Source organism: Larus michahellis, chromosome 3 (genome assembly GCF_964199755.1).
Source record: "Larus michahellis chromosome 3, bLarMic1.1, whole genome shotgun sequence".
Classification (NCBI taxonomy): Eukaryota; Metazoa; Chordata; class Aves; order Charadriiformes; family Laridae; genus Larus; species Larus michahellis.
In genome coordinates this window covers 85,851,763-85,878,731 of record NC_133898.1, presented here as the reverse complement: position 1 = coordinate 85,878,731, position 26,969 = coordinate 85,851,763, and the positions used below count along the sequence as shown (strand labels likewise).

Below are 26,969 nucleotides of genomic sequence, written 5' to 3'. Positions count from 1 at the left end.
TTAGGTTCTTTCAGTGTTATTTTGTGCAGGTGAACAACAGGCTGTAAAACAGTGTGCTGAGATTCATTTTAGCTGATTTTAAACAGTTACAGCTACACCTGAGTTAGTCTTTTTAACTCCTTTTACTGCCAATGGAGATATATGCATGCTTGCAGAATGCTATTCATCTGAAGTATTTTATATATCTGCTTTAGGATGGGGTGGAATGTAATCATTGCCTAAAAAAAAAGAACTTTAGACAATCAGTTCAGTTGTTGATGCTATATTTGGGCAGATGAATCCCATTTTCTGAATTAAGCTCTATTTTGATTACTGTAATGCTGCTGATAGCAAATTTCAAAAGATGGAATTGCATTTTTATACACTGCAAGCATCCTTGCATGACTATTTTATTAGCAGAATCTCATTTGCACTGTTATTTTCTTAAATACAGTTTTTAACATCTACCTTTTTGAATAGCGATAGCATAACTGAAAAAAACCTGCATGCTAAATAGCAGTACAGTCATTTCCAGATTTTTTCCCTTGTTATTAATCCTAAGTTATGGGGTTAATTCTCTGATACTTTGAATGTTCACTTATAATTGGGTAAAATTGGTGTAAAACACTACTACTATGAGAAAAAGATTAAAAAAATCTGTTCTGATAGCAGGAAACAGTCAGCTATGTTAGACAACAACAAAGTGTATATATATGGCAGTGGAATATTCAACTCTGTGATATTTTATATGGGTTCGTGCCAGGATGATCTCAAATACTTAAAACTCTCAATGTTAATACACAGCTATTGTCCAAAACCAAATAAAAATAAACGGAATATTTATATTGACTAAAAAGTTTTATATGGTAGACAGCCACACGTTATCAGCCTGACGCAAAGAAAACTTATTTGTAGCAAAAGTACTCTTAACACTGTTTTCAATGTAACTTAATTTTCATGAGTCCCCTTTTAAATTTACTGCAGTAATACAGTAATGATAAAAAATGGTAAATATTTCCACCTGCACCTTTTATCTGCCTGCCATCTTATCACTGAACACATTTAGATTCTGTTTATTAGCAGAAGTGACTTTGTAACATTTTGTTTACCTTCTGAAAATAATCGAGCAAATTAACTACATAAGTTGTTTAAGGATGTGAAAAGATTTTCTGTTTTATACATCTAAACCACTAATGATTCATTAGTATTTATTCTAAATGGAATACAGCACTACTGAAATGATTCTAATTAAGGTGCTTCATTATCACGGTATTCAGATTTTTACCGTATCGTCGCAGCACTATTATTTGCAGTACCACAACATCGATGATGAATACTGATAAAACAAAGGAAGAGACAGGGGCAATACACTGAAATTCTGTTCCGAGACTGAAATTTAGGACAGTAATTCAAGCAGATTTTATCTTGTGCTCTGCAGTATTTAACAGTGCAGTTGAAATCATAAAAGATGCTATTTTAAAGGCATTAATGTCTTTTAAAAACCATGTGAATTTTAAATTTGCTGATTTTTGGTAATTTTTTGTCAGAGGACTAAATATATAGCTGCCTAGTGCAAATAAAACAATGCAAAGAAAAATCTTAAATGGTTTGTAATCTTGAGTGAAGTGGTACCAGTGTGTTTTAACTACTATCTATAATGGGGTAAATATAATTTTGAGCACACCCACAGGAGCTTCTTGGTCACTCAGCACATTTTCCCCTAATAAAAAGCAAAGCCATTCATCTAGAAAGACTATGTTAAAATCATTAGTGAAAACAGAGGTATCATGACATTAGACAGTATTTTGAATGCACAGACATAAATGCAAGTTGAATTTTGCATGTTGGTATACTCCAAGTATAAAAACTGCATCGTATGTGAGTTCCTCTATGAAGCTATATTACCTAACTATTTAATTACAGATAAAGAATAAAAACAATGCAGTTTCATGCTCACTGCATTGAATCATCTAGTCATTATTTTCCCTTTGCTATAAACAGACAGCCTACCTTTTTATCAGCACACCATTTCATTTATTTCACAGTGAAGCCCAGTTTCACAATAATTGACTTGTCAGAAGCTCTAATTTATGAGGCTGGGCTCTGTAAGCCTTCTCCTATATTGGACTCAACCTGCACACAAGCAGGGTTGAATATTTACAATGCTGTTAACAGGTGCTGAGTTGTTTAATGATTCTAATAGCCAGAAGCGTACTGAGAAAGCCAGCGGGATCACAATTACAGGCTGTTTGAACACAACAATTACTCGTCCCCTGAGAGGTGTGAAAGTCAAAGGCAGTTTTATCCTAACAGCATCTAGCACATGGGCTAGACAGGCTAACTTCCATTAGTAGTCCATTGGGGAAAAGCAATAACAAACCCCTAGGTATCATAAAAATTTACAAAGTATGTAAAATTTAAACAATCAGAAACCGAAGGAACTTTTTATTGTCTTTTAAATAATATATTTTAAATCCCAAACCTTGTAGAGCTTAGCAAGAACAACAAACCGTGAAACATGAACTTCTTTCTCTAATCTAAGGAAGGGTGGAATTTCATCAGCTGAGAAAGACAGAGAGACGTGCAGGAACATAAAATGTAGATGAAGTTACACAAAACATTTAGGATTTAATGTGAACGTTGGCAATCATTTCCTGTTTAGCTTATGTAAACCTGACCTGAGATCTCTCTGGGAAATTTTTCATCAGCCTTGAAACAGTCCTGCTATAACTGTCAATGCTGTGAAGTCATTTGTTACAGCACCATGTTTTTTATGTTCAGATTATACGGTAGTAATAGTGACACACATAATGAAAATCGGTGGCAGAGTCAGACAAAAATATTAAAAGAAAAAACTTGCTAGCCAGAAGGCCTTTTGAAACAAACGCACAAAAAAGAAGAATCTACAGCATTCACTTGATAGCAAGAAAGAGTTCTTTCTGTGATTTTACAGTCCCGAAAGCAGAATTTTGTTATGAACAAGTATGGGGGGGCCCAGACAGTAATTTTTGTAAATTGCTTTACTGCAGTCATCAGTTGTGTTTACTTTCATCGGCTTGTGGCCTTCAGCAGCTGCCATCTTCAAATGGTACCATGGAAATGGTAGTGAGTATACTGCAAAATTGATGGATCTTCATAGCCAGAGAGCTACGAACCAATGTATCAACTCACTTCTGTTGTTAAGGCATCACTGACTGACTCTGGAGTCTGTGATCGGCTTGCTAAAATGCATTACAGCATGCACAAATGCTGCAGACAGTAATCTCTATATGTATTTTACCTGTACCATATTTTCTTGCATTCATATATTCACTTATGCCAGGTATGGGAAATAGATACATTGCTATCTTTAATCAGTTGTTAGTATATTGTACATTGTGGTTATTTAAGAAGATTTCAGTTCAGTTCAGTTTCTCTGACACCAGCAAGGTATTTGCCTCCACATCAGTGCTTCTAATGAAGATATTTACAAGAAAGTTTATCTCCTAAAATGCGTTTATAAGATGAGAAATTAGAGGGAATAGGCATATGTAAATTTCCTTACATATCAATCGGGCATTTAATTTTCCTATGATATATTCCAACAGATAATTTGTACAGGTAAATCGCATCCAAGAGTAGGAAGACAATTATGGGAATTCACTTTCTGAATGGGGAGATGCGGGGTCTTCAGCTTTGCATTCTCACTTAAGACTGCACCAGACGGGGGAACAGGAGGTGGCTCAAATACTCAGCAGCCTGGGGCTTCCCAGTCTGAGAGAATCAGAAAAACTTAATTTGTGTGAATAGTTTTGTAAAAGCATACCATGAACTACCATTACTGTACTTTTCACATCACTGTGACCCTAATAATTTAAAAGAACAAGCCCTTGTTATGAGCTTGCACCTTCTTATCTTCTGTTCTTAGTATCTACTGCCCAACTTTTCCATTCTATCTCTTAATCTTAGTTAATTTAACTCTCTTCAGTAATCCCCCCTCCCTTCTGATATAATTCCAAACTAGCCCTAAAATTCTGAATAACTGTGATTTTGTCACTGAAATACATATTATCCTATCCTGACTGGCTGATATTAGCCGTCACCTCAATATCAGAAACTATATTGGAACAGTCTAAAATCATAATTTTTATTCAGATGTTTTATTCACATGTTATTAGACATGCTCAGCTAATCATACTGAGAAAAGGAAATCTAAAGTAAAATATAAGTGTGTGATGATAAGAGCATCAGTCTGAGATAATTTAATTATAATTTATGCTAAATTATTCTTTCACTCCAGAAAACTTTGTAAGACTGACACAAAGTGAAAAAAAACCAGTAATAATAATTCTAAGAATGAATTAATAAAACAATTTTTCAGGTCTTCACACGGAATTTACACAGAAAACTGATTTTATAAGTGTGTATGTATATACACCTATCCTCATACGTATTTATAAATACATAAAAACCCCACACATTTTAACAGTGATGTGATACGTGCTCTCAGAATATCTAAAAATTAACTTTCCAAATGAAAGCCGATTCTGCTTAACTTTACATATGTTGTAAATTTCTATTTCTCTTTTACTGCACATGTATCTGGAAAGTATCATAACCTGATTTACAGAAAATGTTTCCCATAGCCATTTCTCTTTTGTAGAAAGTTGCAGATTACAATCTTTTATAAGGGTGAAAGCATGAAATAGTCAAGGAATTTCAGCCAAGGGAAGGAGATAGACGAGCCTCTCAAAATAGCCCCTTTCAAAGAACAGGGCACTTCGCTGATCTGTCTTGTATGATCTTGACCAAGTAAAGAACATATCAACTACAGTTGTACGTGGAAAGGAGAACACGTTGTAGTACTTGACTGAAGTAGCACAGAAACTTTGTCTTCGCACGCAAATTCAAAAACCTTGACATTTAGGAATAATTGCTTTGGGGGAGGGAAAGAAGAGGGAAAAAACTCTGGATATTGAGACTGATATACTTTGATAAACAGTTTTTTATTTGTGCCCCCCCCTCTCATTTGCTAGTCAGTATGCCTCTGAACAAAACTAGCACTCAGTTACTCCACTCCCCCAAATAAACATCTCAATTGCTCCTCTTAACTAGAGAGTTAAAACGCATTTCACAGATTTCAAGATACAGGGATTCATCAAACAGGAAAATTAAAATGTTTTGATGAAAAGAAGTATCATAACATACCAAGGTTTTCATCAACACCATTAAAAAAAGCCACTATTACAAGTCTAATAAATTATCTCAAGTGTGACAGAAAAACTTTCGTAATGACTGCATGTTTAGAAGAAACCTGAATACTTACAGCAAAAGGATATTTCGGTCTCTGTCTCACAACAAAGGTAGATTAACATTACTTAAATAGTACAAATTATAAGCATTCAGTAAGGCATTTTATGATACTGGATTGGAATGGGATGATCCCTGATTTGTTTATGCAGCTTTAATATACAAGTAGCTAAAACTGGCAATAAATGAGAATATAAATCTTCTGCACATTATCTAAGCCCATTATTTTGGGGATTTACAGCATCACATGCAATGACTTTTATGCCAATGAATCCCAAGGCCATTTACCAATCATGCACATGGGAATTACTTATTCACCACTAAGGTAAAATCACCTGCTGGCTGGGAAATACTTCTTGTATCACAGTGGAGAGAAAGTCAACAAAATTGCTTCGGGGCAGGACATGATAAACAACACTGTATCAAGTGACACTGGGTGGGCATTGTGTAACTACCCAAACCAAAATTCAGCCCTTGTGCTCCTACTCTTGTGAAAAAATAAACCCTAAAACCTTTGGATTATTTAAAGGCAACAAATAGTTTTTGTTTGGTAATATCAACCATTTCATATGCTCATCTATGGCACAGTGAAGTCCACTACTATATTGCAAATTATTCAAAATTATCTCAAGTATCACTGACTTCTCTTCGTAAAACTCTTCAGTTTTTCTTTGATGTATCTCATTCAAACATTTACCGCACTGGAACTGCTTGGCTTGTAGGCGGTCTGGAAATAACAGACAGTAGGCCCAGGAACTCTACTAATTGGCTGGTTTATTACTTTGGATGAAACTTAATAGAATTTATTAACATGTCAAAGAATGGAAAGTCTGCACATCCATGGCATTTGCACTGAGTCTCTAGAAGGGACCTCTTTGACACAGTCAATTCATAGTCAGGGACACAGTCCTTAATTTTTCTCCCTGCATGACAGAGTACAGAAGGAATGCTGAGTACCTCCGCGTGGATGAGACAGAGGGTAAAGGAGCACAACATGTGAACTGTTCCAACCTGCATGTGTAGCATCCCAATGAAAGACTCCAATTTCATTAGAAACTTCAATATGCATTCCTATCCTGCCATTAAGGACATGACTAGTCAAGATCTGTTCATCTTGTTTCTTATTACAAAGGCTTTGCATCTCACTTTTGTTTTTTCTCCTTTCTTCCCACAATGCTCTATGAACAGCAGAACTTTTGCCTAAACGTTGATATGGTGATAACTTCAGATTTAGCTTTCCATGACATTGCACATTAAAGCAACTGCTGAGAAAGGACTGTCAGTAAACATGCCAGTCTCACACTCCAGTGGGAACCTCTTTTATATTGGGAAGAGCCTGCCTATTAAATCAAAAGACTACATTTCTATATTCCACACTTGCCTTTGGGCTACAAGTTCTGTCTTAAAAATCTACCTACCACAGATACCACATGATCAAAGCTTGCCAAAGACAAATCAACAAAATCACTTCAACACAGCGATTCAAGAGCTAGACATTTTAAAATAACACTACTTATTCATTATACTAAAAAAGAATGGAGTCTGCAGTGGCATAATTTTTAACATTATTTGTAATATGGATCAAGTGTAAATTCCAAAGTCATACAAATAAACATGCCTTTACCCACATCTAACCTAGACAAAACCAGAATTTAGCCGTTTGTCACTCTCAGGGGAGAAATACCTTCCACATAAGTGTATTCGTTTTGTTAGTTATGAAGTAAGAGAACTGAATGTGTTTTCTTTAGTTTACAGTTCTATCATTCTGCATTTTTTATTTCCCAAGAAGATTAGATAGATAGAATTCTGTTTTGTGGGAGATTCTCAGCATAGGAGTAGATGCAGAATTCAAAACTAATGAAGACTAAAAAAGAATTAAAGGAAATTATTTTATCACCTGTGGGCTCCTACCAGTTGACCATAAAGAACCCAGCTGAAAATTCAGCCAAATGTTATGGACATTAACCTGATTTCAGAAACACAACACTCTGGAGTACATCAAGAAATATTGAGTGCTGTAAATGCCCAATTCTTTATTTGCCACATTATTTTGGTGGGTGAATGATCACATGATAGGTAACATACCATTTACCCGAAACAATGCTGTGGCAAAGGCAGGCTATGTTGCTGGAACAGCTCAGAATGATCTGCATACCAGCTGGAGCTAGGCGGTATGATAACGATCATTGAAAATATTGCACACATGGTTTCACCAGGATACCCTAATGAAAGTAAACTTTATCACAGAGAAACAGCTGATAGCTATTCCCTCATTTATCAGCAAAATCCAGGTCTTAATAGACTTTCTATAGAATACTGGGCAGAACATATCAATGTGGTAGCTAAAAAAAAAGTAACACGTTATAAATACAATACCTAAAGGAATGCGACAATCTGGAGTTTTATTTTAGGGATGCTGATGTAGCCCCCTCAATAAGGCTATTTTATAGTTGTCACTAAATTGTAAAGTTATCTGCCAAGAAATGCATTTATATTTAGAGAAAAAAAATATTAAAAAAATGTGCACACAAGTTTCATTCCATGTGTGGGCCAGTAACGCTCCTACATTGGAGACTGCTAAGTATTCTAGGCTCCAACAGCAGCAGGGTCACCTTTGGATCAACTTTACCCTCAAGTTACCTTTAGATTAAATTGCATTTGTATTTTATACTCACGTTGGGTTCATTATAAGTCGGCGGAAGAAGTAAGTCCAGGTGATATAATCCATTGCATCCTGCTTAGAAGTAATTGTTCCAGCAGCAATTTCAGCATTCAAGTGGTCAGCCAGCACTTCTAACAAGCTGAAGAACAGGAAACAAGAGGACTTAGCCGACTTTACAATCACAAAGACTGGTAATATATTTTGTAGAGTTGTGCATTAAAAGGTTTATTACTTTTAATCTGAAAATATATATTTATCTTCTGGTAAAAGAGAAGAGGGGAAGAAGGGGGAATGTAATTGCAAGGTCAGTCATCTTCTTTACATGATAGTGGAATGAAACCCAAATTATTTTTTGATTGGACCAAGAACGCAAAAGTTTAAGTCATTCATGGAATGTACTCAGATGGAGCTACTCAGTGGTAACTTCTGAATACTGTATGTTGACCATATGATCATGCTGGTTTAATCCAATAGAGAATCATATGGAAAGACAAACAGGAAATGAAACAGTGGCAATAGCTTAGCTAATACTTGACAAATACTTGAGGGCTATTAAAATTACATCAAAACTGCTTCCCCCAGATTTTGCCTCATCTTCGTCCAACCAAAAAAAAAAAAAAAAGGCACAGCTACTTTTACCCAGAAAGATCTAAACTCAGAAACACAGAAGAAAAAAAATCAGTTTAAAATTATTCTTACAAAGTAAAATACTGTTTAGTGTCATTAGATGGAACAAAGACCTCCATTAGGGTATCTAATGAGATCATGCCTGGCTAGAGTTCAATCAGGGAATGGCAAATATCCTTAAGGATCAACCTATTTTTTCTTGTATTATAATGCTTTTTCTTTTCATACTGTTCTTGCCCTGTTGCTAAAAGTAAAGAATAATTTGGTATGAGTAGCTGTTTTAATTGCTCTATACCACTGATTGCACACTTCTGAAGGTAAGAACCTGTTCTACCCAGATTGTCCAACAGAAACTGGACAGATGATTCAATAGCTATTCCAGAATAAAGAGTGCTTTCTCTTTTGCTTCTAATGTGCTATATTTCAGACCCATGATCAGTGAGAGCACAAGGCCTGTCATACGAGTTGTGTACTCAAGTCTAACTAAAACACAAACAATGGCTTTTAGAAAAACCTTTAATTAAAAAAATATGAAGTTTAATTTTACAAATTTGAAATCCTACACAAAGCTGATATATCTGCTCTTTGGTAGAACAGATGGGAAAGCATTCTAAAACTAAAAACCCTCCAAAAAAACCCAAACAGTTTCTCTTTGAAGTTATGAAGCCTCTTACTTTAAATACTTGATCATAAAAGAGACCAAGACAACTCTAAGTTAATCGGATCACAACCAACATAGAACTGGACGAGGTTTCTACTAATATGTGAATATAAATATGAAAATTTATCAAATAGTCTTTGTTTATAGTAAAAGATGGAATATATCAAACTACAAAGTAAATATATACAGACAAAATGAGCTACTAGAAACACAGAATATTTATAGTATTCCAAACAGGAACAAGGTGTGATTACCACTGTTATATTGAAGATACAGTTTTTTATTTACCAATGAATTGAGAGATTTCCTAGTTCGTGCTAGTGCCATACAGTCTGGATAGATTATCATCATTTTAATCACACTGCTCTTTTGACTTATTAGCTATCATTTTGAAGAAGATCAACTCCTAGCCTTTTGTGCTAAGTGCAATTTATACATTATAAAAAGAAAAGTGTGGTTTCCTAAGGAAATGAAGTGCATGTCTCCACATTCTTTGTTTGAAAAAATTTTACGTCTGTCTGTGCACCACAGAAATTAACCTTCAAATACACCAGCCCATTTCAACTGCACTTCACAGGTGGATAGCACTCTCAAGCTCCTACAAATTTCCTGACCAGACAGAGGTCCCATTATCGCTTATGTTGAGGGATGAAGTTTTCCTAGGAGAACAATACTGTGAATTCTTCATCATGGAGAAAAGCTTTCAGTAACGCTCATGCTTTATTACATGTCTGAGAATTCCTCCATGAAAACATGCATCTATATGAGACCTACGTAACTAGTCCTGCTTCTTGCTGGACAACAGAGTATATTATAAATATCACAACGAAGGCACGAGTTACATTATGCTGGACAGCAAAGTTGGTATGAACTAAGTTCAGAGAGGCTGCAAAAAGGTGGTGTTTCTACATTTCTGACAAAAATATTGCCGTTTTGAAGTGCAAGATGTTTTGAAAATGTATTATTAGTAGTTTACACCATGCAGATTTCTTTTTGCACTTGTGAGATTTTGAAGAATGTGATATCAATAATGGTACAGGTATTCTAGGCAAAAAGTGCCAGAAACTCACTTTTTTTTTCCTATTAAGAATTTGTCACATAATTTCAGAGAGGGTTCTGAGGATCATGTATATTTGTCCTACACACTGGCCTTGAAGAACCATTTGTGCTCTCATTCAAATGTCTCAGACAAGCCTTTGTAGTATTATCTGGGAATGGACTAAAGAGCTCAACAGTGCTTCAAAACACATGGAGGAAAGGATTTTTCTGCATAAAGATGAATAATGTTTTTTGGAAAATGTTTTTCCTCTAGGATCCTGATATTTAGGAGATATTTGGCACAGGAATTTTGTTTTGTTTTTCTCTATCCCTCACTTGTAGTATTGCTTATAGTTTGATCAGATTTTCTGATTGCTATATCTTTACCTTGATTCCACTGGGAAAGGTTCATAAAGGAATTTTTTGTAGAAGTCTTTCTTAATATCATGAACTAGAATTACAGCTTTTCCCTGGTCGTCAAACTGTGGTCTGCCAGCACGTCCCATCATCTGAAGTACATCTGTCAAAGAGAAAATAATGTATAAAACAAATGTATTTATTTGAATGTATAAATACATGTATTTACATCTTTATAATGTGCAATACAGGATTTTTGGGTTTCTTTGGCCTCGTATGGCCTATTGATTTTCACAGATCTAAATTTTTTTTTCCATCTCAGATAAATTTACGATGAACTTCTTGCTGGCAGAGAGTATCTTCCTGCATACTTGAAGACCACCCACTGCAATAGAATCCAAGCTTACAACTAATATAAATTTCCTCTACTCTCCTTCCATTCCATATCCATCCCTTGTTTGATCACATGCAATTAAAGATGATGAGTAAGAGAACTGTCTATTATTTCCTAATTTTCAAGTATTTGACTTCACAATAGTGACAGTTCCTTGTATAAGCTTTTCTGCTATATCTGATTTCCTACGTTTTGAATATTTTAGAGGAAAAAAGGTAAAGGCAAATTCTAATTCCTGAAAGCTATGGTCTTTACCACCCTAACTTCAGTTACGTATTCGCTCTGGGGTAGAGACGATTTCGTATCATATGTTGTCCCTATAACAGATCACAATATACAAATTTAAAAGCAGGTACAGTTAAAGCTTACCTCTGCTACTCTGCCTACAAGTCATTGCTTACAAATACTAGTTAATGATTTCTATAAACACTGAAAATACTAGTTTATACAAAACATGCTCAACTTGCTACCCGGCCACCAAGACAAGTATGCTTATCATCTATCTGTTTGCATCTTCTCATGATCAGAGAGTGCATCCGCATAGGTTGTTTTGTGTGTTGCTCAACAGAGCTCTGATTCCTTTTTGGTGCCTCCAACTGCTATTTAACTTTGAAGAAACAATGGAAAGCAATTCATAAGTAAGTTTTACATCTTTATTTTAAAGCTTTTTATGTTTTGTGTATTCTCTATGAGCTCCATCATACCTGCACAAGATGTGGCTTGCACTACCTGGCATTTTGAAAAGCAATTTCAGAATCAATAAGCTTTTGGTCCAATGGTCAGTTGGGGAAGGGAAAACTAGAGGGTGAAGAATGGCCTATAGCAACGGACAATGATAAGAGAAACAGCCCAATGATGAAAACCAGTTTTAGTAACACAGCGATATGAAAATGTAAAATGAAACTAGTTTGAAAACGATGTTTTTGAATAAGTATGTGCACACGGGGGTGATGAAACAACTGCTTGCTATTCTAACGTGATGAATTAAACTGTGCATAATAACGTATAGGAAATGGACTTACCAAAAAGTGTCAGGAAATTATTTTTGCCAATATCCACTACGTAATTATCCAAAACCAATATTTTCTTTCCTGACTGTATGTTGCTTGGCTGCTTTTAATCACTGGACTAAACTCCTAAAATGTTAAATATGATCCAACTGGCTGATTAAATGTCTGGTAACTGAGAAAAGGCCCTCCCCAAAGCCTCTGACTTCACTTAAAGAAGTGAAATTTTGAAATTACTGAACACTCCAGAATGATTCATTCTGCCCTTGGCTGCTTGCTTGGAGCCAAATGCATCACTGATATAGAAAGGTAACGTCAGCGGGAAGAAACGAAGTTATACCATGACAGAACAGTGAAGGCATAACTTGAGGGCAGCATTAAAGACAGTATTGTGAAATTTTGGAAGTATTTCAGAAAGAAACTCATTATATTTTCATTTTATTGCTGCTGCAAAACTGTACTACCTATCCACAGAACTTCCAGATGCATAAATATTCTCTAGAAAGTTAAAAATAAAAATGCTCTAAGCAAACCACACCACATGTTTCTTCATAAAGTAAGGAATCTGCATTTTCTGTTGCAGTGCAGACGACAAAATCTAAATGCTTCCATCACAGATGATGGTATTCCATCCACCCCTCCACCCCGCACCCCTCAGCCTTATTGAAAATTCAAGAATTGAACAATCCCCAATGTCCAAGTCACCTGAATTCAAAAAGGCACTAACGAGTGAAAGTATAAGCATTCTCTAAAGCCTTCGTGAGTACTTGTACAACAGATTTCTAAAACAGCATAGTAAGTCTTCAATGCTTATTGAGTTTCTGATTTCTTTTGAATATATAATTTTCTTGATTACTTCTCTCTGACAGTCCTACAGATTCAACATAAAATTTAAAACTTAGTTGATTTCTTTCCTCATCACTGTTCCCCACTCAGTAATTAAGTCAGTTGTCACTATTCTTCCAGTCGGGGGGAGAGAGATACTACTTCACTGCAGAGACCGTTTGTACTAAGTTTACCTCAGCCTAAGTCTGTCACAAAATGCAAATGTGCATGGCGAAGCTCCCAGGTCATTCCAGAATCTTTAAACAAGAGAGCTGGTCTGGAAATTAATCCCAAGTTTCCTGCAGTGCACTAACCACTTAATTTAAAGCTCTGTGATGGGTTACTGGGAGAAGTAACCCCTGTAATATTTTCAGTTTGAGCTTTTTTTCATTAGTAAGCTGAAATGTCTTTTCAGCTGCTCTTGCTGAAAAGACAGTGTGTGGTTAGAAAGATGCAAGCTCTCTATTTACATTACAAATAACATTTAGATTATCCTTTGGTGTACACATCTCTGGCATATATAGGATTATTTAAAAATAAACTTTCTCTTGCCAAAAGAGAAAGGGAAAATAGAACAGGAAACCTGGAATAAATTTAGCTTGTCCTCATTCTTCAAGCTTAGTACCATCCAGACAAATATTCTCCCTGTCTGAACTCTGAAAGGAGTTCTTCCATGGTTCACTTTCTTAAGCTTGTTGAAAACACTGCAGAACAGTTTATGAAAAGTGGAGTTTACTGGAGCCAGAAAGCAATAAAAGTCTATATCAAACCGGAATTTCAAATATTTAATTTATCTGCTTATTTTTGAAGTATCATTTACTTGAAGTATCACTTACATCACTGAAGATACTAGAATAGTTAAGGTTTTTCGTTTACTGTCCAGTGACTACATATAAATTTTATGTTCTCATGCATGTGTGATTCAACTGTTGCATTTCAAACCATGGCTAAGCTTATTGTTAAAAATCTGTTTCTATTTAAAAAAGGTTTCAAAACTGAAAAAAATTATTCGCAGGCATGAAAAGTTCCTTTTACACAATTAACTAGGTAGCTAAATATGACTTTATATTGTCGCTTTAATTTTTTAATGTCTACTTTGAATCATACACATTAAAGGGATTTAGCATGAAAAAAGATTTGCAAAATAGAAACATTTTCATTACTATGTAAAATCTTAAGAGTTCTCTCACCACTTGCATTACACAAAGAAACTCTTTTCTCAGCACTTTTAGTCTCTACCCAAATTAGGTATTTTCAGGGATCAGTTACTAAATAATTCAGATCGTTTGCATACACTTGAAATACATTTCAACATATGAGCATTTCCATAATATATGTAAGTACCTGTAATGGGATAATCCACGTAACGCCTTGTTTTTCCATCATAGTATTCTGTTCCTTTAACAATTACTAAATGAGCTGGAAAATTTACACCCCAAGCTAATGTGCTTGTGGCAATAAGAACCTAAAACAGAAAGAAAGATTAATGAGGTATATATAACAAAAAGCCAACTTTCAAAATTCCATGTAAAACTCATTACGGCAGGACTCAACAAATGTACCTGGATTTTGCAGTTCACAAACAATTCTTCCACAGTTTTCCTGTCTCTTTCATGCAGACCGGCATGGTGCATGCCTATTCCAAACGCAAGTGTCAGCTTCAGATTTGAATCTCTAACTGTCCCTATAATGTCATTCATCTGTAACAGAAGAATAGTTGCATGTTTTAAAACAGATTACTCAGAAATGTTAAACTTTTAGGGTTGTTATCTTTTTTTTTATAGCAAGGATAATTTGCTCAATGCTGTTTATACAAACAGGAAAAGACAGTCTTCAGTTTCTGAACAGTCTGGTTTTAGCCTAAAAAAATCAAATACTAGATTAATGATGGGGGGAATACAAAATGCACATGACTTTATTGACACAACAAATAGTGCAGATAAGGAAATGAAAATGCTGAAAATATCTTGACAGGTCTGGCAAATGCTGTGCACTCTGCTCTGTGTTTGTTTAATGCAATCCCTAGTATCAAACGGGTTAGAACTGGTATAAAAACATAGCAAATCCCTGCAACCACTAACATAGTAACAGTCATAAAAAATAAATTTGGTGCTCTCTAATGCCCATGAAAAGACAGACACAGTTCTTCAGTTTGATAATTCTGCAATTATCATTCATCAAAAAAGTTTCCTATTCACATGCTGAAATGCAAATTAATCTGAACATTTTTTTTGAGAGTGAGTTTGTAATTTATAGACTTAAACCCTGTAGTGAATCCCAACATACAATAAGGGTCTTCATTTAAAACTTTTAGAAGTCCAGACAAAAAGCTATTTTTTTTACTATTACTATTTTTTTCAAATCTCATGTCAATGACTACTTGGAATCATTTTAACTACTATCATTTTAACTATGTTTCTTTCAGGTAGTAAATTCCATAATAAGCTTATTTCTTTCTGTAGATGACCTCTGTGAAAAACCCCTCACTAATAACAAACAAGAGCTTTATAACTTCTGTCTTGTTAAGTAATTTTACCTCTCAGTATTTCTTCTGTTGTTTTATTTTTAAGGCCATTTATTATTTTATGTGATTTTAATATAATTATAGCCAGGAACTTTCAAACCTCATCTCTTATTAGTGGTTTCCTGGTGCCACCAGCAGTGGCATGATGATATTGCATACTTACGGGCAGTATCATTCATGGTTAACCTTGGAGGCATAGCCAAGGTTAGAGAAAAAGTAGCAGTGCAGAACAAATTACTCAGGGTAACTGAAGAATTTGAACTGAGTATTCAGTCTCGTCTTGGACTGAGTATCTCAAAGTACTGAGATATGATACCTGCACGACCACAGTGTTATCTTCAATTCCACTTAGGACTCTGAGGTGTTGCACTTCCAATGTTCAGAATTGTAAACTTCTCTTAATGTTTCCTGGGTTTTATAATTCTCAGACCTTAATGTTACTAAAATGAGTTACTATCTAAGCCCAAGTAACATATGTCACTACTATTATCAAAAAAATCCTTAAAAGGTATAAAAAAGCCAGAGAATATAATAGTCCACATTCAGGATTAAAAAAACCCCACAACCAAACAACACAGATTTTGTAAATCAATAAATTTTTTGCCAGGAAGGGCAAATTACAAAGGATTTTAAAAAGTCTATTTATTGAAATACTATTGACTAACAGAACCAGAACGGATAGAAGTAAGAGAGAACCTAATTTAAAAAAAATATTGTTCAAGTTTTGGCTTCGTCCAATCAATTTGATCTGTCAATGGAAGCTCCTAAACTTTACTTTCCCCCACAATGCAGTTGCCTGGATGTTCCTAAGAGTTTCCTATGTTATAAGACATGGAAGGTTTGTTGTATAAACTGAGCTGGCATGTAGAAAAGAAAAGGATTCTTACAGGAGAAAAGAGTGAAAGGGGGACTATAAAACACTGAAACGAACGGAAAGGAAGAAGAAAGGAAAAAACAATGAATTGAGAAGTGAAGAACGGATAAGTCTATTTAGGAAAAGGAAACAAGAGGGCTAGACAAGTAGAAGATAGTAAAGAACTGAATGAAAGGAGGATATGTTAAAGGATAAAGTTTATCTATCTAGATACAATCAGCAAACCTTTGATTTCTCTAGTCAACATGTAGACATGTGACTGCAGTGCAGACAATGTGAATTATGACCCATCTTAAAGATTTTTTCTTCTAAGACAAAAAAAAGCTTGATGAAATGAGAACCTGTATACTGTTTTCCCTACAATTATGACCATCAACATACGTTGCTAAATATATTTTTAAATCTATTAATGCTTTTTGTGCTATGGATTTACGAAGCGGCACTAGCACTGCACAGGCTCTTTACACTTAGATAGACATTTTGCAAAATATTACGTATATGTATACATTTGACAGGGAATTAAGATGAAAAGTAGAAAACAGCACCGGTAAATATCAGAAAAATAAACAAAAAAAAATTAATGCATTTACATTTTACTCCATTTCTGCATTCAAAAACTGACAAAAGATACTATATTGCTGAATTATTTTTTCTCCTCCTCCTCAAGAATCGTCACCTTATGATAGTTATGTCTTTAATGTAAGGGAACAAGCCAGTCCCAATGACATTTATTTCATTATTCACATGAGCAGAATTTGGTATTGGGAAAATAATGAATCTAAACTCCCTTTTCCTCTAGAAGAGTACAGGGGTCAAATTAGCTGATTTGGATTAGTCTGTAGTGATTAGACTGCTCCTTCAGCACGTGCAGTTTTACAGTGTTAGTTATTTTCAGTACAAAACCTGAGCTAAACCTTTTTGCCATGTAGTTGCCAGCACAAAACATCCTAAATTCACACTGCTGGGAATTTATTCAAAGATGTTCTTCTTGCTTTTACAATCGGTGGTGGTGATTTTTTCTTCCCCTCTGACTTGTATTACAGCGGTGGCCTGTGGTGCTGTTAGTCATACCTGCAAAGCAGTGTAATTTACCACAGGAAAACTAAAGAACCCTTAGCAGGAGAGCTGGCGCTTGTACTACTATCCTGTCATTTTAGCAGCAGGGAATCCTAGTCATTTTTAGCTGACCCCTTACTTTCACATAAATCAATGTAATAAACACAACTATTTTACCCATAGGCACAATCCAAGGCTTAAAATTCTCATGACAATTTATTTAAAAATATAACTCTCTTATGTCAGTGTAGTGTAAGAATATTATCACTTTCTGTTAAGAAATAATGGCACAATTAATAGGTTCATTAACCAGAAACAGACACAGCATCATGACTATAAAACAAATCTAATGTTTCTGAATTGTTATAACTTCATTACTATTTATCTGTCTGAAAACAACTGTAATATTAACTCATAAAAGGGTAAAGAAAATATATTTTATCTTAAGAACAGAAAAAGTGTATTAAAAATAATAAAAGGAAATATACATGGTACTGACATAAAAAATGCCCATACAACACTGATGCAGGGAACTTAATGCAAGGAGGGATTTTTCCTTGGACTCCAGGACAGGCAGGATTGGGCCCATGCGGAAAAGGTTTTGCTATCATTCACACATTTTTGGACGAACAAAAATACCTCCTGTGTTTTGCTAACATTAGGTTGATTATGAATCTACCTTTTAATAAAAAACCTTTGAAGCCCAATTTGGGAGTCTAATAGCATTGCAAAATATTTATTATAAAAAATAAAGTTTATTTCTACCTTTTATATTCTAATCTCTGAACAAGCTAGATTTTTCTCAAACTAGTAAGTAGTCATTTTCTTTGTTCCTGCACATATGTAAACTGTTGAACCATTTACTTTAAGCTAATAGAACTTTTTTATATTTTAAATTTATTATACTTAAAAAGCTTTTGTAGAAAGATAGGATTCCATTTAAGTAGATACATTACCCTGTGCCTGAAATACATTCCAGTCAGAGTATAATTCAGCAAGTTGATGACAATGCTGGCTCCAAAAGAAAGGAGGAGACCAGATTGGACAAGAATGAGCTAACAGATTGTGCAGCCCAATTCTGTCCCTTTGAGTGTGATATATTGTTTCAAGATGCTAAAAACCCATACTTTCTCAAAGCATATCTGTTGTGCTGGTTTTCCCATTTTCACAGAATCCTCATTATTAGTACTCTGTACTCTTTTCAAAGCACGTCAGACTCAGACCATATGCCACTGAATAATGCTTATCAATTGTCTAAAATGCCCAATAGAAGAAAGATGTGCCAAACAAAAGAATCGTGAAAGTTATGAAGTCTTTTACAAAAATAATTACATATTTCACATCTGCTACAGATGTTAAGTGAAATAAAAACATCTCCTTGTTATAACTAAATGTTAATTTTTTATGACACACTTTTGTGTCATAAAAACAACATCTTGTAGAAGGAAGCCGAACTTCTATAATGAGTGAAACACTTAGAAATCATTCTGGGGTACCCTCCTGATCTTTAAAGGCAGGAAAAAAAAAGTAATCTTATAAAATTATTTTTGATGAAGAGTTGACTTAAACTCCCGAACTCTCCCACACAAAACAAGGTGCCTGAACCACCTCAAATAAGATTATTCAAGAAACTTTTAAAAATATGGTTTAAACAGTTGAGATATATTATTAAAACATACACATTTAACCCTAAAAATCTCATCTAAAAGACAGCAATATACCTACTCACAACACAGACCAGATTATTCTATTCCTGTTTTATAGCACAGCATTACATCAGAACAATAACATGGACATAACAGGTTATTTGATTTAGAGAAGGAAAAGTCATCTTTTGTTTTTCCAACAATTCTTGTGATGGGGTTTTGGTTTTTTTTTTTTTGTTGGTTTGTTTTTTTAGCAATGCAAACCAGAAATTTAATTCACTTTCATGCATATGCATATTTCCACAAAGTGTACGAACACATATACAAATCCATAATTAGTGCACACATGTTTATACACTCACATCTCTAAAATCGCAAAATCAGTATGGGACTGATTCATTCCTTTGGAGTCAATGAATGCCCTTCATTCAAGTGCCCTTGAATTCAGTGGAAGCTGGCTGTTGCCTGGTATGGATACTATTGAATGTTACAGTAGGTATGTTTGTGCTAAAGGATTTTAGTTATTTCTAGAGGTTTCATAAAGAACAGTCTTAACAAGATGCAGATGGTAAAATGATGCACAAAGCAGAATGCAAAACCCATTGTGGTTAAAGTTAAAGCTGTGTACATGGGTACATTTCTTCTCAGTCCTTGCACTGTAAATATAAAAAATAAAATAAAGTATCCAAGTATCTGGCCAGGGAATAAATTTCTTAAAAAAGAAAACAACACAAATAAGAAAACACCCTGCTTGTTTGCTGGTGAGAACTGCCTTCTAACTTCAAACAATAAACAATAAGTACTACTTTGTACTTTTGTTTTAGGTTAAGAACAAAAAGCAGTAAAAACATTAGAGAAAAATAAATAAACTGAAAACTTGATTCTAATAAATTATGTTGTAAAATAGTTGCAACATCTGCCACCACCACAGATGTAGATGCAATTTCTGAAAGAAGGACTTGTTCTTCTTTAGTCAGCTCCTAATGTAGAACAGTGTAACTGATCTTACCCAAGCTTACCACCACAAACTGGTGGCACTGTCTGTTTCCAGAAGGATAATCTGAGCTGTTGTCCCTTTTAATGAAATAAGTAATGGATCACAAGCTTGAACATGACAGTCCTGGCTGACAGCTCCAAATTAGAATTTTAGCTAGAAAGCATATATTTAAAAAATCATCTCATGATTATACAAAAAGGAGGGTAAGCATAAGGTTTTCTTTTTTCATTGGCATATTGGCATCAATGAACAATAAAAAGAAAAGAAGAATTATTCAGTTTTCAGGGGCAGTCTTTTCTTTAAGATGCACCACCTATTCACATTTATGTCATGATGCACCTGTGTCTTGTAAGCATAGCAAGGATGATCTTTACAGAGTGATGTCTACTGAGAAGTCCTTGCAACTACTGCAAATGGCTAGGAAGGCAGCTTCAGCTGCTTCTTCACTCTGGCAAAAAATAAATTCTGTGTCGGGACTGCAAACTGTAAGAGGGATAGAGAGCTCATTTTGGAATGTGTATGGACAATGCACCTTACAGAGCAAGAAAAAACACCACCTCTAAGGCTCTAAGATAGGTAATTATTCTGTCTTCTTCAAGACAGTGCCCACTCACATTCTGGGCAAAATGTAGCAGTTCTGCTTAAATCATGAAGAACTTCTGCATGTGCTATGCATAGCAATTAGCAAATGTAGGGATGAGCTTTGAAGTACTGGCTACAAATCTCACTAAGCAGGGTATTTCAACAGCACTGGGGGCTTCCTTGCTCAGACTAAACTAGACATGAGGTATCTGTGTGGACTTTTCTTCATAAAAAACATGCACATAGCCTGAAACTCAGTTGGATAGAATCTATTAAACAGATCTATTGTGCAAAAACAGGTCCAGTAGAACTGAAAAACTTGTCAGTATTAGAAACAGCAATTTTCATCAAGTACTGTTCAGTTTTATGAAGACTGACTCCTGTCTCAACTTTCTGAACACCTTTCAACTTTCTGAATACTGTAGGAACATGGGTATTAGCAGGAAACTGTACATCAGACATGAAATTCAAGGCAAGCATCCAGGAAGAACCATCTCCAAAACCGAATGGAGCTGCCTGTAATACATGATGGATGTAGAACAAAATTCCTTCTTGACTATAATTCAGCTGCACCTGTTAGACTACCAACTCCTCTGAGGGAAAGAACATCTTGTATGATTCCTCCATGATCCAGGTATGCTGTTGTCTACTTTGGTGGCAACAGTTGAAGAGTTGTTTCTGTATGTCATTTATACATACAAATATGCATTCCAGAAGCTTCACACAAGTTCATGCCCTTTGAAATATAACTGATTGAAATATTGTCTGAATTTGATACGTGGAGCTGGGTGGCAGAGATGGGGGTGGATTTGGCTGTTATCTGAGAGTATTGTGAAGACAAGCAGTCTGGAGTTTTGTGAACAGAACCCTTCACATGAGAGCCTGGTTTGGCATTACCACTACAGGGAGAATCTCTACAGAGAAGATGAGGGAAGCTAACATGATGGCACAGCTGATAAACAGATAACAAAAATCCAGTATTGGTCTCTTCCTTACTCCAATCCCTCCCCAACAAGGCCTGAAACTCTCTGTTACCATCACAGAAAAGCTGCCATGCAGGGTAACAGAGAAAAATCACTCTAATTGCTGTAAGAATCTGTGTCTACCTCAATATCAGTCTTCCAATTATGGATGGCATTGTTTACAGCATTTTAAGAAGCTTTATGAAGTCTACCCAGTGGGAAGCTAACATAAACATAGATTAACATTTGGCCATCATGTAGCAAAACCAATTACACCATTAAACAAAACTAACCAATGAGTTCTCAAAGGAATCTTATGTCAGCCAAAATTAGCATTTTGAAGAAATGAAGAAAAATGCCAAGGCCTATTGTAAAGCTTGTAAACTTTGTATACACCCATTTATGAAAAATCTCTATATCTCAACATATTTCACAATTAACAATTACAAATATTTTTAAAATTAAGTCATTTGTCTGTAAGGTCCCCTAAAGGAACACTGGTTGGCAAAAAACAAACATGAAAAAGTGACAGGCAACAAAAAATGTTGTTTAAAGGCAACAACAATTTATTTCTTCGAACTGGTCCATTTTTATCCCATATGGAATTGAGAAACACTTGAAATATTTGGGCAAGTGTTTAAGACAGGGGATACCTACTATAAAGCAAGTATTAACTAATTCTATTTTTAATCCTTAAAAATGCCACAGCAATACAGACAATATTTTGTCTATTTCACCTAGTCCAAGCCTGACTTTAATATAACTTGAAGTTAGAATTTTTAAATAAAAGAAATATTATTTGCATAAAGAATTAAACAGCACATACACTATATATGTAGCACTACTATAGCTTTGTCTTTTGCTTCAATATCAAATGAAACTCAGGCTAATCATGCTCATTCAAAACATAAAACTACAAACTGGTCCCATAATTACCTAAAGAAACGTCCCCTTGAAATCGTGGGTACTTCAAACACAACTGTATTCTGTATAAAAGTGGTAAGATATAACAACTTAGGACTTAATCCTCAGTCTTTTATATTTACGTAATCAGAACTGAGTAACTTGGTAGGTATCTTATGCTCCAAACATACACCTTATTAATTCAAATACCAATCATATGCAAAGGTTATTAAACTAATAAATGCAAAGTCTGCTTGTCCTTGCTGGCTCCTCTTTCAAAACCTTCAGAGGTTTATTCTGAAATGTATGAAATTCAAAGACTCCCAATAGAAAATCCCTTTCCAGCAAGTGAAGACGGTTCAGTTACAGTTCTTTTCTGGATAGTGGTAGCTCACAGGACATGAGGAAGCTATTCATATTACTGCAAGTCATTTAGGGCAAGCTGCGTGTTGCATATTGTAATTGTAGGCAAGATTACTACAGTAAACTAGCACAAGGTACTAGAGTACTATGCAGTAATAATTTTGATATGAAATATTTCTATTATGCTCAAGAAAACACCAAATAGCGTTTATACAGTTAGAAAAGCAGCATCAAATTGAGACGTGTTTTAGTATTAGTAGTTTATCAGCCAAGACATCCATTTTCTCCTTTAAAATCCATCCAGAAGAGGAAGGATACAGGTGTTATGCTTTATCTCAGAAAAATCACACTTTATTTTTTTGCAAATAGCAAACAAAATCAAATTATCTCATCTAAAAACCTATACTTTTTGGTATACAGCTATATAACTATTCATACAACTGTTGATATATAAATATTCATACAATATTCAATTTGGATCTTGTATTTATGAGTAATGCATTACATTGCAATGGAAATTCCTATGCAGAAGGTCTGCAACCATTATAGAAAGCTAACTTCCAAAATCTAGGAAATCTGAATATCAACCAAAAAAAAAATATGTTTTGAAGCAATAATACACTATAATTGGGACCATTAATCCAGAAGGAAATAAATAATTCTGTATTCACAGCAGGTGCTGAACCCAGTGCAATAAATAAAATCTAGTATACATTTTGATTAATGCAGATAAAAGAGAATATTGAACAGTTGTTTATTATTTGATCGCCATTCATGTTTTGCAATAAATGAAAGAAGGATTCTTTTGAGAAACAATACAAGAAAATGTAATTAAAGATTATATTGCTTGAAAAAGAATAAAAATTAAACCTTTACTCAGCACTGCTTAACATCTGAGTGTTTGACTTTGTAATCTTTATATTCTTAGAACAAAGATATTGGCAGAAGCTATCTTTTATTTTTTTTTTCCATAACATCGATGTATTTCATTGATATGCAAGACTGAACCATTCCTAAACGGTTGGGTCTGCAGTGTATCTGTATATGTATATATGTATGAACATAGATGTATAGATACATGTATATACATATGTACATACACACACACAGATATATATGCAAACGCATAACCCTCTACACATAGAGTTATCTTATGAGAAGGATGATTTTGCTCCTAAAACACTGAAGGAAATTTGGTTTAAATTCCAGCTCAACATCTATATGTCACAGATTTCCAGCTGTAAACTTTGGAGAACCCTAGTCCTCTTTCTTTTATTCTTTGTCTTATCTTTGTATCAAAGACTTGTACCATGTGATATATGTTGTCTGGGACAATGGAACTAGTATTAATAATAGATATGCAGGAAAAACAAAGATAAAAGAGTTTGCGTTCTAAAGTTCAGATCTTGCAAAGATGCTTATATAGTCTTAATGCTGACGCTAGTTTTAATTCATATTGAAATTTAGCATATGCATAGCTGTTTCGAGATCTACCCTCACATGACTCTTTTCTTTTAGATGTATTTTCTTTTCAAACAAACATCAATGAAATACAAATACAAATAAAATGATTCTACCTCTCTTTCATCCATCTTCAGCCATTGTTTGGGATCATCCTCTGTGGCTAGGAAAGCTATCAGATCTAAGGCAGTAAGCCTTGTCTGACGTCTGGATGACACAAAAATAAGAACAGGCTTGGCTGGAGAATGACTCCGAATTGCTGTTGAGAAAAACAGAACTTAAGAATTAGGCCCTTTAATGACAAAAATTAGTTTCTCTTTGCAATACCTAGACAGCAGATATACCTCTCTGCAGATGATATACATACTAAGTATCACAGAATCACACAGAACGGTACGGATTGGAAGGGACCTCTGGAGATCATCTAGTATACTTACTCTCTGTTCTGCCAGATAGATACAACTGTGGTGAGCATATACCATCTCTGAATCAAAGATCACGTAACCATGCTTAGCTAAGTCTGAGTTAATTTGCCCTGCTACTTCAGTGATCATTATAAGCAAATTAAAAGAAGCTGTTAGGAAAAAAACCAAACCACCAAAACATCGTTAAAGCTGGACAAGCTTTCTAGACTTCAAAGCTTGTGAATTTCTCTATCTCAGCCTAATAAGTATGTTACATTTTTTCTACCCTATTAGGATATGTTGTCTCAGGCTAAGTGCCATCAAGGTTCAAAGCTTGCTTTCTGCCTGACCCAGAGCTCAGACTGCATAAACCGCTGTCTGCCTGCAAAGGATCACTTCAATCTACCAAAACCAGAAAAGGTAAAAGAAGTAGAAAGTAACTTTTCAATAGCTGCCATGAAAAGTAGGCATTATGGTACAAAATAACTGATTCTGTTGTTTACTAATTAGTCTGATCTATTTAAACCAATTATGTTTTAGGACTTTTAAAAAAAAGTATTTTCTTGCTCAGCCCATGTTTGAAAAGTTTCAAGTTGCAGCAAAATTTTTATGGTCTCAGGAATGAGTATCGCCATGGAAATGCTAAAATAACATTGACTGTATCACGCCAAACAAGCGGGGAAAAAAGCCCTCAATAAATCATACATCCACAGATTTTCTAACATCAAGAAGCTCTAGAAGTATAAACAGGTGTACGTGGAATTTAAAATACTCTCTCTAAAACTTTATAAATCCATCTATGTGTTTTCTCATGTAATTCTCATTCTAGCAATTAAGTTTATGGATTGTTAATTTCCGAAAACTACTTCATACTATCCGCCATCACATATTGTTCCCCAGTTCGGGAACACTACCCAGCATGTGCTCTTGCATACACACACACTATACACTCGTGAAATTATTGAAATAAGATAATTCATGTGTATTTATACCTTACAACTATATATGCCAATATATCTATATATTTTAAAAGCCCAGCATCTAATGGATTTTTGTTGCTTCAGGAACAGGTGTGGTAGAACAGCCCAAGACAGATTTATTGTTCATTAGTGTTTTTGTACAATGCTCTTGTGGAGGTGTAAATAATCTTGAGCTGTCAAGATTGGTCTCTAGTCCACAATCAATACTTTGCTTCTGTCATAAGGCTAATTAAAGCAGCTAAAAAGTCACCTCACAAATGTCACCTCACAATCAACAGCAGTTCACATTACAAAATTTATTTTGGAGGTTATTTTTAATTGATATAATAAATATTCCTTATGTAACCAAACCAAAACATGTTCAAATAAAATACGAGAGTTTTTCTTAAATCTATCCTGCTTGCCAGCTTTGTTAAGAATAAAAAATTGAAAACAGAAGCATATCTGGATGCACTACAAATTTTGAATTTTATGGTTATTGCTTTGAAACTAGAATTATAGGAGGTTACCCTGACTTGCAACTTCTGTTCACAATTTTTTTAATGCTTACATACAGCGGTCCATATGAAAATACCTCAGCAGATTAATAATATGAATAGTTTTATTACTTTCTAAATTTCAAATATTTTTACACAAATGTTTCTTTATGGTGTCAAACACTAAGAGAAAACACATTTTATTTCCCGTTCATTAGCACTAATTTTATTCTTCTGTTCTAAATACATTACATTCCACTGTTATATGCTGCATTTGCAGCACACTTTATGTTTCAGACAAATAGCTTTGGGCCATTAGCAGAGCAGATTCCCCCTATACATGCCAAGAGTACATACGGTAACACATGTTGTAAATGTGCTGCAAATGAACTGTGTAAAGTGCTCGAAGTCTTTCTTTCTTTTACAGAAAGAAGGAAAAGATCTGGGAGTTTGTTGCTTACCCTGAAATGCAGGTTTGTTCATGCTAGCCATGCGAGGACAGTAATGCTGGCCAGGGAAGCCCTGAATGTGCACCTCCAGAGGGACTGGCCGTACTGATGGTCGGAAGTTGAACAGACCCATCTACAAGGAAACATTTTTTTCAAGTTTTACCTTGAATTATCTCATAAATTGCTATTTTGCTTTTCTGCAGCACAAATACATATCTATCTTCTGAAACATTTTTCATACCTGATTAATATTTAGCCAGTCAGCAAGGTCTCTGGCATTTGCTAAAGCAGTGGATAAACCAACTACTCTTACAGGCTTCTCTGTGTGAGATGAGATGAAGTTTGTTCGAGACACAATGACTTCTAATACCGGGCCCCTCTCATCCCCTAGTAAAGGAAAAGTCAATTGAAAAACAGAGAAAAAGAAAAGGTTCAGATGTCAAAAAGTATATT

The 26,969-nt window shown here is 34.8% G+C and overlaps 1 protein-coding gene across 2 annotated transcripts in view; it reads right to left on the bottom strand.

Moving 5' to 3' along the window:
* ASCC3 (activating signal cointegrator 1 complex subunit 3) overlaps nucleotides 1-26,969 on the bottom strand; it is a 276,745-nt gene that overhangs the window by 44,452 nt on the left and 205,324 nt on the right. For both annotated transcript variants that reach the window (XM_074581044.1, XM_074581045.1), the window contains exons 28-34: nucleotides 26,758-26,903; nucleotides 26,529-26,649; nucleotides 24,324-24,466; nucleotides 14,402-14,539; nucleotides 14,184-14,304; nucleotides 10,644-10,776; nucleotides 7,944-8,069 (exon numbers count right to left, since the gene is read on the bottom strand). In XM_074581044.1, the coding sequence (XP_074437145.1) occupies nucleotides 7,944-8,069; nucleotides 10,644-10,776; nucleotides 14,184-14,304; nucleotides 14,402-14,539; nucleotides 24,324-24,466; nucleotides 26,529-26,649; nucleotides 26,758-26,903 (928 nt within the window). The remainder of the gene's footprint in view (nucleotides 1-7,943; nucleotides 8,070-10,643; nucleotides 10,777-14,183; nucleotides 14,305-14,401; nucleotides 14,540-24,323; nucleotides 24,467-26,528; nucleotides 26,650-26,757; nucleotides 26,904-26,969) is intronic.